The sequence below is a fragment of the Aptenodytes patagonicus genome, unplaced genomic scaffold, assembly GCF_965638725.1.
Source record: "Aptenodytes patagonicus unplaced genomic scaffold, bAptPat1.pri.cur scaffold_135, whole genome shotgun sequence".
NCBI lineage: Eukaryota > Metazoa > Chordata > Aves > Sphenisciformes > Spheniscidae > Aptenodytes > Aptenodytes patagonicus.
Genome location: NW_027472077.1, coordinates 35,522 through 47,607, shown reverse-complemented (window position 1 = coordinate 47,607; position 12,086 = coordinate 35,522). Strand labels below are relative to the sequence as shown.

Below are 12,086 nucleotides of genomic sequence, written 5' to 3'. Positions count from 1 at the left end.
CCTCTTCTGTCTCTCTGCCCCCCTGTCCCGCTCCCTCACCCTGCCTGTGTCTGACCGTCCCTCTGCCCTCCTTCCTGCCCTTCTCCTTCTCTCTCTCTCCCTCTCTCTGGCTGCTTATCGCTGTTTTTCTTCCTGCTCCCCGCTGTCCCCCCTCCCTCCATCTCTTTCCCTCTCTAGCCTTGTGCCGGCTCCTCACCAGTATTTCTCCTTCCTCCACTCCCTGCCCAGCTCCCCCCTGTTCTCCTCGTCCCTCTCTCCGTCTCCCGTCCCTCTCTCTGTCTCCCATCCCTCCCTGGCCACCCCACCACCCTGCCCCACCCCTCTCTGCCGCTCTCTCCCCCTCTCCTCCCCCTCCTCCCTGCTCCACCTGGGCTCCGGGGCCTGGGCCTGGGCAGCTCCGGGGCAGATGGCCGGGGCCTCGGGGGGGGCGGGGCCGGGCCGGGGGGGACGGTGTCCCCGCAGGATCAGACGGCAGGAAGGAGCACCCCGCAGCATGCTGGGAGCTGTAGGCCTGGGGCACAGGGCTGCCAGGCAGCCATGTTGCTCTCGGGAGGTGCAGTCTCTGCTCCAGCTGTGGCTCGGCTGAGGTGAGGGCCAGGGCCTCTCAGGCTGCATCTGGCTCTGGTTTGCGTGGGCTGTCTCTGGCCTTGCTCTCCTGGCGGCGCGGGCGAAAAGGGACACGTGGACAACTACTGGCTTTGCAGAGGAGCTGCCGCGGCTGAAGCTGAAGAAGCCAGAAAAAGGTAAAGCAGCTGGAGAATGAAGTGAAGGGGATCCCGCCAGCTGCTGCCTCCAGCTGCAGGCAAGAGGCAGCTGGCCTCTCTGGGTGAGGAAGGGTCCCTCTGAGTAGTCCTCAGCAGACCAGATCGCCAACGTGCACCGCGGGGTATAAGGAAGGAAAATTACAGTACGGCCATGTGGTGTGTGTGTGCGTGCGTGTGCATGGCTGTGTATCCAGGAAGCCTCATGTTGTTTGAGCTGTGAGACACCAATACGTTCTCTTAGGTGGAGGACAGGCAAGCAACTGGAGCTACAGAAGAGGAAGGGAAGAAAAGACAGACATGGAAAGAAGTGCCTGAACTGTAAAATTTGCCTGGCGGAGCAGGGAGTCAGAGCTCCAGTGAGTCCTGGGCCCTTGGGGCCATGTCACCCCTCTTCTGCATCTCAGTACCTCCCTGACCCCTCCCCTTTCCCTCTGTGTAATTTTTCTTGCTCCTCTGTGCCTCTCTTCCTCTCTATTATTGTGCTCTGCTCCCTGTCCCGCCTTTCTCTTTTCTCCAAGTGCCTCCCTCTCTCATCCTACCTTTCCCTTTCCCTTCCTCATCGCCCCTCTTTCCTGCCCCCTGTGCCTCTTTTTTCCTGTCTCTCTCTGTCCTGCAGGCCATCGTGGTTTTTTCCTTCTCCATCTCTTTGTCCTGATCTGCATCCCTCTCTTTCCCCCCATAGTCTCTCTGGCCTGTTCCCCGTCTTTTGTCTCTTTCTGCCTGTATGTCCTGCTCCCTGTCCTTGTCCTCCCCTCTCCCTCATTCCTTCTGCTTCTTTCTTTCTCTCTCTCCACTGCTCTGTCCTGTTCACTGCCGCTGTTTTTTCATTCTGTATCCCACTGTCCCTGTCCTCCTTCCTGTTCACCTCCCCTCTCTCTGTCCCTCTCTGCTGCTCCCTGACCATTCCCCCCACCCTCCTCCATCTCTCTGCAGGGCTCCTGATACCCCTCTCCCTTTCTCCAGCTCTCTGGGCTGCTCACCGGCCTTGGTTTTCTCTTCCTCTTTGTCGTTATTCTTGTCTGTTGGTCTGTCCTGCTCCCTGCCCCATTGTTTCTTGCTATATCCCTCTGTCCTGCTCCCTGCCCCTATCCCTGCCTGTGTTCTTTTTTTACTCCCTCTCTGTCTTGCTGCCCGCCCCAGGCTTTTTTTGCAATCTCTATCCTGTCCCTGTCCCTTATTTTCCTTTCTCTTTCCGGCTCCCTCTCCCTGCCTCTTTTCCTCTTTCCCTGCTGCTTCTTTCTCCAGCTCTGTCCAGATCCCCGTCCCTTTTTCCCTCTTGCTGTCCTTCTGTCCTTTTTCTCTTTTCTGTCTTTCTCTCTCTGTCCCCTTCCCTGTCCCATCCTTTCTCACTATATCCCCTTGTCCAGCTGGCTGCTCCTTCTTTCATCTCTCTCTTGCTCTGTTTTTTCTTTCTCCATCTCTCTGTCCCGCTGCCCATCACAGTTGGGTTTGTCCTCCAATGCTGTCCTGCCCCCTGTTCCTTTTCTCTCTCTCTGTCACTCTCTCTTGCTCCCTGTGTCTTTAATTCCTCCATCTCAGTCCTGCAGCCCGTCACTATTTTTTTCCTCTGCCATCCCTTTGTCCTGCTCCCTGTCCTTGTCTCTCCTCCCCTTTGTCCTGCTGCCCATCGCTTTTCCCCTTTCTGCTCCATCTCTCTGTCCTGCTCCCTGCCCCTCTCATTCCCTCTCCGTTTCTCTGTCCTTCTCCCTGTCTCTCCCCCGCCCTATTTTTCTGTCCTGCTCACGCTTCAGGTTTTCCACTCTCTTTCTCACTCTGTCCTGCTCCCTGTCGCTGCTATTCCTCACTCCATCTTTGTCCTGCAGCCCAGTGCTGGTTTTTTGGTCTTCATCTCTCTCTCCTGCTGCCCAGTCCAGGCTTCTTTACCTCCATCTGTGTCCTGCTCCATGTCTCTTATTTTTTGCCTGTCTTTCCCTTTGTCCTAGCTCAAGGGAGCTCATTGCTATTTGCAATAGCTCATTGCTATTTCCGCCCCCGCCTTCTTGGTCTCTTCATCCAGATCTTACCCTCTCTTTATTTCTCAGTCCTTTTGTTCTGTTCCCTGTCCTTCTTTTTCTCTCTCCATCTGTACATCCTGCTCCCTGTCCCTGTCTTTCTCTATCCCCTCTTCCTCCTTCTTGTCCTCCCCCCGCCACTGCCCCTCTGTCCTGCTCCTCGACCCTACTTTTTCTTTCTCCGTGTCTTGTCAGGGCTCCTCGTCCCTATTTGTCTTCATTTCTCCATCTCTCTAGCCTTTTCCCTGTATGTTTCTTTCTCTCTCGGCTCCTCTGTCTTCTCTCTTGTCTGATTTGTTTCTTTCTAGTCCTCTGTCCTTCTCCCCCTCAGCTTAAATTGAATGACCAGGTGTCCCCGTGCTCTGGTATTTCCTTTAGCATTGCCCTAGGGAAGATCTGTGTTTCTACGGCTGGGGATCATTTAGGAGCTGGTCTCCTTATGTAGATGGCAGAGCTAGGTGTAGTTAAAGCAGAGGTTATTCTCAGCTGCTGCTCTATGCATCTTGTTGAAAGAGCAGGCTGTGGGCCTTATTTTGAAAGAAGGTTTCTTGTTCTGCTCTTACTGCTCCTCGGGACGCTGCACAGGACTGGTGTTGGGGTCTGGAGGGACGGATGGGACCTGCTGTGCTTCCTAGTAAATGTGAACTGAAGTTGTCCTAATGTACTCAAATGAAGCCAGACTGGCTGCATATGGTTTTCTTCCCAGCTCCAATTCCAACCTACGTGCTCAGCACTAATGAACAAGAGACTGAGTGCTATTTTCCAGATGTCAGTGGCTGCAAATTAGCTGAGGACATGACTTAGGTAACGGGGTAGGTGGTCTGTGATAAGGGATGTGTACTTGCATGACTCTGCTTTCACGAACGTTTTCTGATCTTACCACTTCAAAGCCCTTCCTTTCCCTGGAAATTGTAAGATGGCATTTCTTATTCTGGGGTTCAGACTGGAGTTGGACTTAATGTTGAACAGCTGATAGAATGGGCTCCATAAAATGTGAATAAGAACCCTGCTTTTTTGTTGTTTTCTAAGGCGCTCTCAACTTCGGTAAGCAAGTGGAAGAGTGGTTGAAAGAGTCTGTTTTCTGAGAGTAACGTATGCCTGTAGCGTGCCCGTCTTTGTATGGTGAAGGTTTCCTACCTGAAGTATGATTTTGCTGGGCTGTGAGGCTGTATTGGAGTAGCAGAGGTAAGAATTGATGTCTTTAAAGGTAATGAAGCTGTAGCAAAACTAGCGGGAAAAGCTAATTTCTTCATAGAACGCTGCCTGACAAAAATAGTAGCAAGTAAAGGCACTTGAAATTGGCTTTTTTATGCAGTCTTCCCTCAGAGCTTTTGATATTGATTGATTTCTGGGAAGCAAGACCTGAGGGCCTGTGCACTGCCGTACGCAGTGCTGCCTCCCAAAATAGGTCCACCCTTCTCCACTTCTGCTCCTTCCACACTCGTGTAGAACAAGGAAATGCAATAGTGTGCAGATTCAGTAATTCACTGGCAACGGGTGTACGTCGGGGAGGCCTGGCAGAGGGTGTGGCCCGATGGGGCCATGTGGTCACAGAGCCCCGCTTTGATGTGCTGTGCCACGCCAGCTGCAGGCAATGCTCCAGCAGTGGCGGCAGCAGCAGCAGCGGCAGCAGCATGGTGCGAATGTGGGGGGCCATGGTTCTCACCCACCTCCTCCTCCTCCTCCTCCTGGTGGCCCTGCAAGCCTGGGATGCCCAGGCTGCTCCAAGACGAGTGCAGGGAGCAGGTAGGCAGGCAGGGGGCCAGCACCCAGCCCCGAGCAGTGCGTCATGGCATCCACCACACCTCAGCGGGGCGGCAGTGGGGCCAGGGCTAGGGCTGGGCCCAGGAGAGCAGCTGGGCTGGGCCGGGCCGGGCGAGCCAGGCAGGCACCACGGTGTGGGCAGGGGGGGGCAGACGCCCTGTGTAGAGGCGTAGAGGGGCTGGGGCTGCTTCAGGGACATTTTCAGAGTGAGCAGGGGGGGCGGGAGTGGCGGCGTGGGGTAAGAAACCTGGTGCTGAGTCCCCATGGGGCCCTCCCTGTCACCCAACCCCGTGCCATGCTGCACATCCCAGAGAGGCGTGCTCAGGAGATTTCCGCTCAGGAAAACAGGAGTGTTTCTGCTCTAGTCCTGCAGCCCTGCTCCCCTTGGATGAACCGCAGGTCCCCAGCCCGCAGGAATGTGCAGGGGTAGTGCTGGTGCAGCCTTTCACAGGCTCTTCTCCACGAGAAGCATGGACGATCACTTTTTCCTCCAGTTTCCTCCTTCCTCTGCGTGCATGGAAACTTCTCTGATCTGTGCTTGATTCCAGATGATGGCATTGGCAGTGCTTATCGAGCTTCTCAGCTGGATCCTGGTTATGAGCCTTGGGGGCGTCCCAGAGGTAAGTTGCCAATGTCTGTCTGCTTGAGGGAGTAAGCACTTAGGTTTTAATAGGTTATTCATGTGCAATTTTACCTAAGATCCTCTTAAGGCCTTCCAAGAGCTTTTTGTGCCTTGGGGGTGTTGCACAGATGAGTCATGAATATTTCTTTACCTGAAGAGCTGCTAGGTCTTGGCAAAAAGGTCACCCATGTTCCTTTTTAGCTGTGGGAACCTACACCTTTGTACGTGTCCCGTGTCATTTACCTCACCCGCTTCCAGTCACTGCAGGTGACTAAGGAAGAAGTAGATCACAACGTGCAGTGGAAACTCTTCTCACCTGTGTTTGATTACCTGTTTGGTTCCTGCAGTCCATGTTGATCAAGCCACTCAGGGGAATCCTGTTCCTGAGCCTGGGGGGCATCCCAGAGGGCATCCCAGATAGTTCAGCCTTCCAGTGGCCAGCAGGCTCTTCTCTACAAGAATAATCATTTTTTCCTCTGGTGCTACATGCTCCCACTTTAGTGCGGGCTTCCTTTTGTGTGCGTGAGAGGTCTCCTGGTAAGAAGGCCCTGAGTGGCCCTATGTTTGTCCGTCTGGTGCTTGAGGGGTGTTGCACGTGGCCTGGAGACAGTAGTTTGAAAGCTGCCAGGTCCCAGCCAAGAGGTCATCAGGCCCCTCCGCAGCTTTGGAAATGGGTCCAGCTCAGTGATGTGCCCCGGGGGGCTCTGCCTTGCAAAGCTGTCTTTGCCAGCTGCTCCACCCCTGCACTGCTTCCAGCGCCTGCTGCAAAGCCAGCAGGCACGCTGGGGTTGAGTTTAGAGCTGGTGTGAGCTCCAGGGAGTTCTTTCTCCGGACAGCTCCATGCCTGCTTAGTGGCCACTGCAGGCACCTGGTAAATGTTTGCAAGATGCTCCTGAGCGGAAGGGAGAGTGGAATGCTCTGGAGTAGTCCCGTGTTTGAACTGCGTTCACTGTCGTTCAGATCTGAAGAAGTATATTGAAATATTGCACGGGACCTGCTCTGTCCTGTGTTCGTTTACGGATGTGGTTGCAGACGATGGTTATCCAGCTTCTTGGCTGGGTTCCAGGACTGACCCGCAGGGAAGTCGTGTGGGTATGTCAAGGCTTTTTACTTCCTTTGAGAGCTGCCAGCTCAAAGTCCAAAGTCAGGCAGGTGCCTCTGCAGGTGTGAGACTACAGACCTGCATGGGTGTGCCATGTCATTACGTGACCCCCTTATGTGTTCTGCTATTCAGTTGTGACGATGTAGATCAGAACGTGTGATGGTAACTTCTCGTGGGTGTTTGGTTGCAGATGTGGCCAGAGGGAGGGCTTTTTCTTGGCTGAATCCCGTGCTGGATCCCAGCTGGCATCCCAAGGGTGAGTAGTCAGTCTTTATTGACTTCACAGAATAAGCACTCATTTTCAATATTTTATTCATGTGACATTTACCTTCATGCTTTCTGTTAGTGTCCTCAAGGGGAAAGTCTAAAGCTAAAATAGGGAAGTATTCCCAAAAGGTATCTGAAGTTCCAAAGGAAATCCTGAAAGACTTGGAGAAAGCAGCCCCTGGTTAGTATATTTCACTCTGTTAACCGTACGACTTGGGAAGCTGAGGTTTTAGATTCATGTATGGACGTGCTGTAGCCTACACGGCAGGAAAGGATCAGTCAGAGCCTCGCTGCAGTGACACTCGATTTCACGCCTTGCATGGGCTGGTGAGCCACAGAGATGGTCCAGCACGGCATCTGCTACCAGTTGTGGTTCAAGCTGAGCCCCAGGGACAGCTGCTGCCCTAGTTGTACCACTGCTGGCCAGAGCTGCTTTGTGCAGATGCTGGTATCCAGATGTCAGGAACTGGCGTGTGCTGAATTTGTGTTCAGCTCATGCGCAGCCCATGGGCAAGTTCCAGGCAGGAATGATGTCCCAAGAAGTCTTGGCTGCCCTTTCCTAATGTTGGAAGTCAGGTGCAGATGCTGATTTCGTAGGCATTTCTGTCTGTGATTGATTTTCAGCCTGCAGACCGATAGCTGTGGTGGGACGAGTGTGACTGTTGGTGGTGCTCCCAGAGTGCGTGAGGGACTTGCGGAGGAGCTAATAGCTCGTGAGCCATGAGAGGGCCAGCACCCTGCCAGTTGCTGGAGGGGAGAGGGCCCTTGGGTGGCGGAGAGGATGCGCAGGCAGATTTGTGTCACTGGGACTGGCAGGCTTTGCCTGGCCTACAGGCAGGATCGATCCCCTGGCCAGGATCGGAGCAGCCCAGGCTTCACAGCCTGGTCCAGCCGCACTGCTGTCCTTGATGTCTGCAGACTCTCGGTGACACCTCGGGGTCAGGGGTGGGTCGGAGCTGGACACCCAGCTTGATGCTGGACACCTAACTTGAAGGCGGCCTTGAGTGGTTCATTCGGTTAATTCAGTCGTGGGTGGTTTAGCTCTCTGTTTCTAGTTGCATTTCAGAAAACTTGGCTGTGGTTTTCCTCTTGTTTTGGGGGACAGTGGGCTCTTCACTGCCGCTTGTGAAATTGCCCAGAACATGGTTGCAAGAGCTTGGGGTTCCGTCCACCGTGTGTGTCTGTTACCCTTCCCGTGTGATGGAGCTGGCATGGTGGGACGTGCTTCTCAGAAGGGCTCTTTCCCCAGCTGAACTGGCTGCAGCTTTTTCCCATCCTCTTTGAAGGAAGTAATTTAGCATCATCTTGCAGTTTGCCAAAAATGCACTACATGTAATGGGAGCAAGAAGATCGCATGCAGTTTCCTGGTTTCCCAGCAGGTCAGGTTTTGCTGTCTGTGTTGGTAAAGTGAGAAGTGTCACGTGCTTAATTTTTTCTCTATGAATGACACAGTGTTTGGACTAGATGCACCCCCAAAAGCCCAGGCTTTGTTTCTAAGCTTTATTAACGTGTTTGGAGAGTATTGCCTCCTGAAGGTATCGTGCTCCTGATGAGGAACGCTTACTTCTCATTAAACTGTCCTGCTTTCTTTCTAAAGAGACGGACCGTGAGACTCTGCAGAAGCAGGCCTTTCAGAAGGGAAGCAGTCACACAGTGCCAGTCTCAGATGAAGAGAGAGAGGCAATGCAAGAAGCCGGCACGCCAGGTAATTGCTGTCCTGTGGTCACCCGCTGTCACCAGTCAGAATCACTGTGTGCCTGCAGGCTTTTCCCCCGGAGCCCACTCTTGCATGTCATGCCGGCAGCCAAACCTGGGTGTTAGTGCAGAGAAGGTGTTGTCAAAGAAGCCAGGAGTGGCTCTCTGAGGACGACTGTCGTCTCTGGTGTGTGGAGATTATTGCCAGCAGCGTGCCAGAGAGACACTCATAGACCTCTCTGGATGTGGTTAGGGATTGCTCACCTCCCACCACACCCACTTCCCAGGAATTTAGGAACTTTGCCCTTTTGGGAATGAGGCCACCTGAGAGCTACAACCCAGCCCTGCACGACGCTGTCCCGGGGCCAGCCTTCCCCCAGCGTGTGCATCGGGGCTGGGGGTGACGAGAAGGTGGCACCGCAGGAGCCAGGCAATAGCCCGTGGGCTGGATCCTGTCTTTCAGCCGCGGGGACGTCCTGGAGGGGAGTGCTCGGGAGATGTCCGCTTGGGAAAACAGGAGCATTTCTGTTGCATCCCTGCAGTGCTCTCCTTGGATGAACCGCAGGTCCCCAGCACACAGCCCTGGCCTGCAGCCCGGAGGAACAGACGGGTAGCGCTGGTGCAGCTGCTCGCTGGCACGCAGGCTCTTCTCCATGAGAAGTTTAAACGACCCTTCTTGTCCTCTGGTGCTAAGACACCAGAGCCAGAGGCACCAACCACTGAAAAGGAGAATCTCTTGGGCATGTGAAGCACACTCTGAGATTATCCGTAGCACAGTAACGTGTGGCATTGTCTCTTCTCCTCCAGGGGCAGACGCTGGGAAAAAGGCTGAGGCTGCTGATCGTGAAGAGCTGCGCAAGTACTATATCCCAGTGACGGTGGCAGCCTTGGGTGTGCTGCTGTCTGGGATAGTGGTATCTTGCATAGTCATTTCACGGCGGAGGAAGAGAGACCCGTGAGTTGGCTTTTCCCCAGAGTTGTATATTGCTGCAGTTGTCAATGGGGTATTTGCAGTTAGAGTATCCTGGAGTGCCAAGGCAGCTGCTGGCAGTACTCTGCTGAGATTTCTGCTGTAAGATCTTTTTAACTGGCCTCTTAATGCGTATCAACGAGTAGTCTTTTCTGAAACCCATTTGTACAGAAGGACCCAGAGAGACGAAGAAGCAGCGGGACAAGCCGATACTGACTCTGCCTGGAAAAGGGAAGATCAGACTAGAGATACAGGCAAAGCAGAGTTGGGAGAAGGAACAAAAAAGGGTGAGGTAGCCCAAGCAAATGAGATTTTCAACAACAGCTCCAGCCCGTCACCGTGGATCTTTGCAGCAGAGCTCGCCCAGCTGTACAGGAGCATGAACGCAGACCCCTCACCTCTGCCCACTTGTCCCAGCTGCTCTCTCACTGATGGTGCCTCTTCACTGGACACCTGCATTTCACTGGACTCACCTCAGCCTAACCCCTTCTGGTGTCCCTGTTACCAGTACCAACAGGGATACTGTACATCAGAAGATGATGATTTTTAGAATAAATAATAAATATACTTTGGCCAAAAGCAGTGAGCCCTTGGCTGTTTTGTCTGCCTCCGTCGAGTTACAATGCGCAGAGCTGGGAGCAGTGCTGGATCTGTGAGAGAAGCTGTCAGAGACCTGCACTCCAGTGAGGGTCCCCTTCGTCCCAGCATCAGCCTGGTTTCCCAGCTGGGGCTGTCAACAAGGCTTTCATCCACCAGAATGGGGACGTGCTGGTGCGCCTTGAGGTGTGAAGGGTTGTCCTTGAGCTTGCTTGGGATGCTGCCCTCAGTCAGGATGGACTGGGCAGAGAGGGAAGGAGGTGCTGGGAAGGATGGCCGTCCAGCGCTGAGCACATCAAGGAGGGCTGACGTGGTGGCAGAGGCTGTGGGGCTGGAGCAGTGCCTCCCACCCCAGACATCGGAGATGGTAAATGAGCAGGAAGCTGGAGCAGGGCTAGGTGGGAGAGGGAGTGGAAGGAATGTGATATTAGTAACAAGGGAGGCATTAAAAATGGAACAGAATACAATGAAATAATAATAACAATAACAATAATAATAATGATGATGATGATGATGATGGTGATGATGATGATGATGTAAAAAGAAGGAGGTTAAGCTTTGCAGACTGTCAACAAAGGGGAGGAACACCTTTGGAATACATCTAAAGTCACGGTGGCCAAATACAGCAGATCCCGTTAAGGCTGCCGTGAAGTCTGACTTGTGAGGGTCTTCTCGGAGCATGTCAGATGACACAAAGGGCAGACCACAAAGCCAGTCTTATCACAACTCTGCTCTGCAGTTGCGACTGGAGGGTACAGGAGCCATGCAGAAAAGACTTTATACATTGTTCTAGGCTGCCTTGCTGGGCTTTACAAGTACCTCGTCCCAGCGCTCCTCCTCCTGTGCGGAGCACCCCGTGTCACCCAATCGGCCCGGCTGCTGACCTGAGTGCCTGTGCACTCCCATACGCAGTATGTGTGTGTGCCTGCAGGCTCTTCTCCCAGTGCCCGCTATTGCACATGGTGTCAGCAGCCAAACCTGAAGCTCTCAGTACAGAGAAAGTGTTCTAGAAGATGCCAGGAACAGCTCTCTGAGGGCGACTCTTGTCTCTGGTGTGTGGAGGTTATTGCCAGCAGTGTGTCAGAGAGACACTCGTAACCCTCTGTGCATGCAGCGAGATATTGCTCACCTCCCACCACACCCAGTTCACAGGAACTTCAGCACTTTGCCATTTTGGGAACGAGGCCATCTGAACCGCGCTCAGCAGATGATGGGAAATGTGACTCTTGATCGAATGTGCCTCCCTCAGTACCTGCATCCCAGAGCTTGCCGTGAGTCCCTAGGGGCCCTAGGCACAACAGAGGGGGAACCCTCCTGTGAACTGAGGTCCAAAGGGATTCACTGACGGATCAGGCACGGGCTCAGAGGGAACCTGCACGGTCCTTCTGCATCCTCTGTGCCTGAGCCATGCTGAGGCTTCACCTTTCTCTGATTCTTGGCAGTGCTGTCCAACCTCGGGGAAGCCCACCACACTGGCATATATGAATTTTTTTCAAAGCAATCCAGGTACTGAGCAGTCTTGCAGGGGGCCATAAGTGGGAGACAAGTCCTGAAATCTGGAGGCATGCAAGTGGTGCCCATACTGGAGAAAAGGCGAAGGGGGAGAGCAAGGTTCAGCTGTCTCCTGAGAGGGCCTGACTCCATCCACTCGGGGTGTGGGTGCTAAATACAGAGCAATAGCACAATTGTCCAGGTTGTTACAGCAGCAAACCCAGGAAGTCACAAATTCTGGGCTGAACTTCGTATTGGGGCACACGTGGGAACTACCGACCATAAAAATGAGGCTTTGGACCATAAAAAGGAAATTTTGAACTTTAGAATCAAAGCTTTGCACCCTAAAAATGAAGCTTTGAGCCCTAAAAGAGGGATTTGGACCATAAAAATGAGGGCTTGGAAACTCAGGATGCGGCTTGGACCCTGAAAACGACTGGCTGGATCCTAAAAATGCCGCTTTGGAGACTGAAAATGAGGCTTCAGAGATGAAAAATGCAGCTTTGGACTCTAAAAGTGAGACTTTGTAAACTGAAATGGAGCCTTTGGACCATAGAAATGAGGCTTTGGAGCCTAAAATGAGGTTTTCTGCCATAGAAGTGAGGGCTTAGACACTAAAAATGAAAGTGTGTGTCCTAAAAAAAGGCTATTGTTCCTTAAAGACAGGTTTGGGCCCTAGAAGTAAGGCTTTGGACTCTAAAACTGAGGCTTTGGACCTTCAAAATCAGACTTCAGTGCTTCAAAATGATGCTCTGGGCACTGGAAATGAGTCTCTGGACCTTATAAGTGGGGTTTGGAACTT

At 53.2% G+C, this 12,086-nt stretch overlaps 1 protein-coding gene across 1 annotated transcript; it reads left to right on the top strand.

The window, feature by feature from the left end:
* The first annotated feature begins 537 nt into the window (after window positions 1-537).
* LOC143173587 (uncharacterized) lies at window positions 538-10,803 on the top strand. The gene is made up of 8 exons (XM_076363852.1): window positions 538-587; window positions 676-743; window positions 5,089-5,160; window positions 6,455-6,520; window positions 8,129-8,236; window positions 9,034-9,181; window positions 9,368-9,565; window positions 10,725-10,803. The coding sequence occupies exons 1-8, from the start codon at window positions 538-540 to the stop codon at window positions 10,801-10,803; spliced, it is 789 nt and encodes a 262-aa protein (XP_076219967.1).
* The last annotated feature ends 1,283 nt before the right edge of the window (window positions 10,804-12,086 follow it).

Bases quoted from the DNA above. Each gene is read 5' to 3' on its own strand.
- LOC143173587 (XM_076363852.1), top strand. From the start codon at position 538: ATGTTGCTCTCGGGAGGTGCAGTCTCTGCTCCAGCTGTGGCTCGGCTG. The intron at 588-675 runs GTGAGGGCCAGG...GCGGGCGAAAAG, and splicing joins CCAGCTGTGGCTCGGCTGAG to GGACACGTGGACAACTACTG. The intron at 9,182-9,367 runs GTGAGTTGGCTT...CCATTTGTACAG, and splicing joins CGGCGGAGGAAGAGAGACCC to AAGGACCCAGAGAGACGAAG.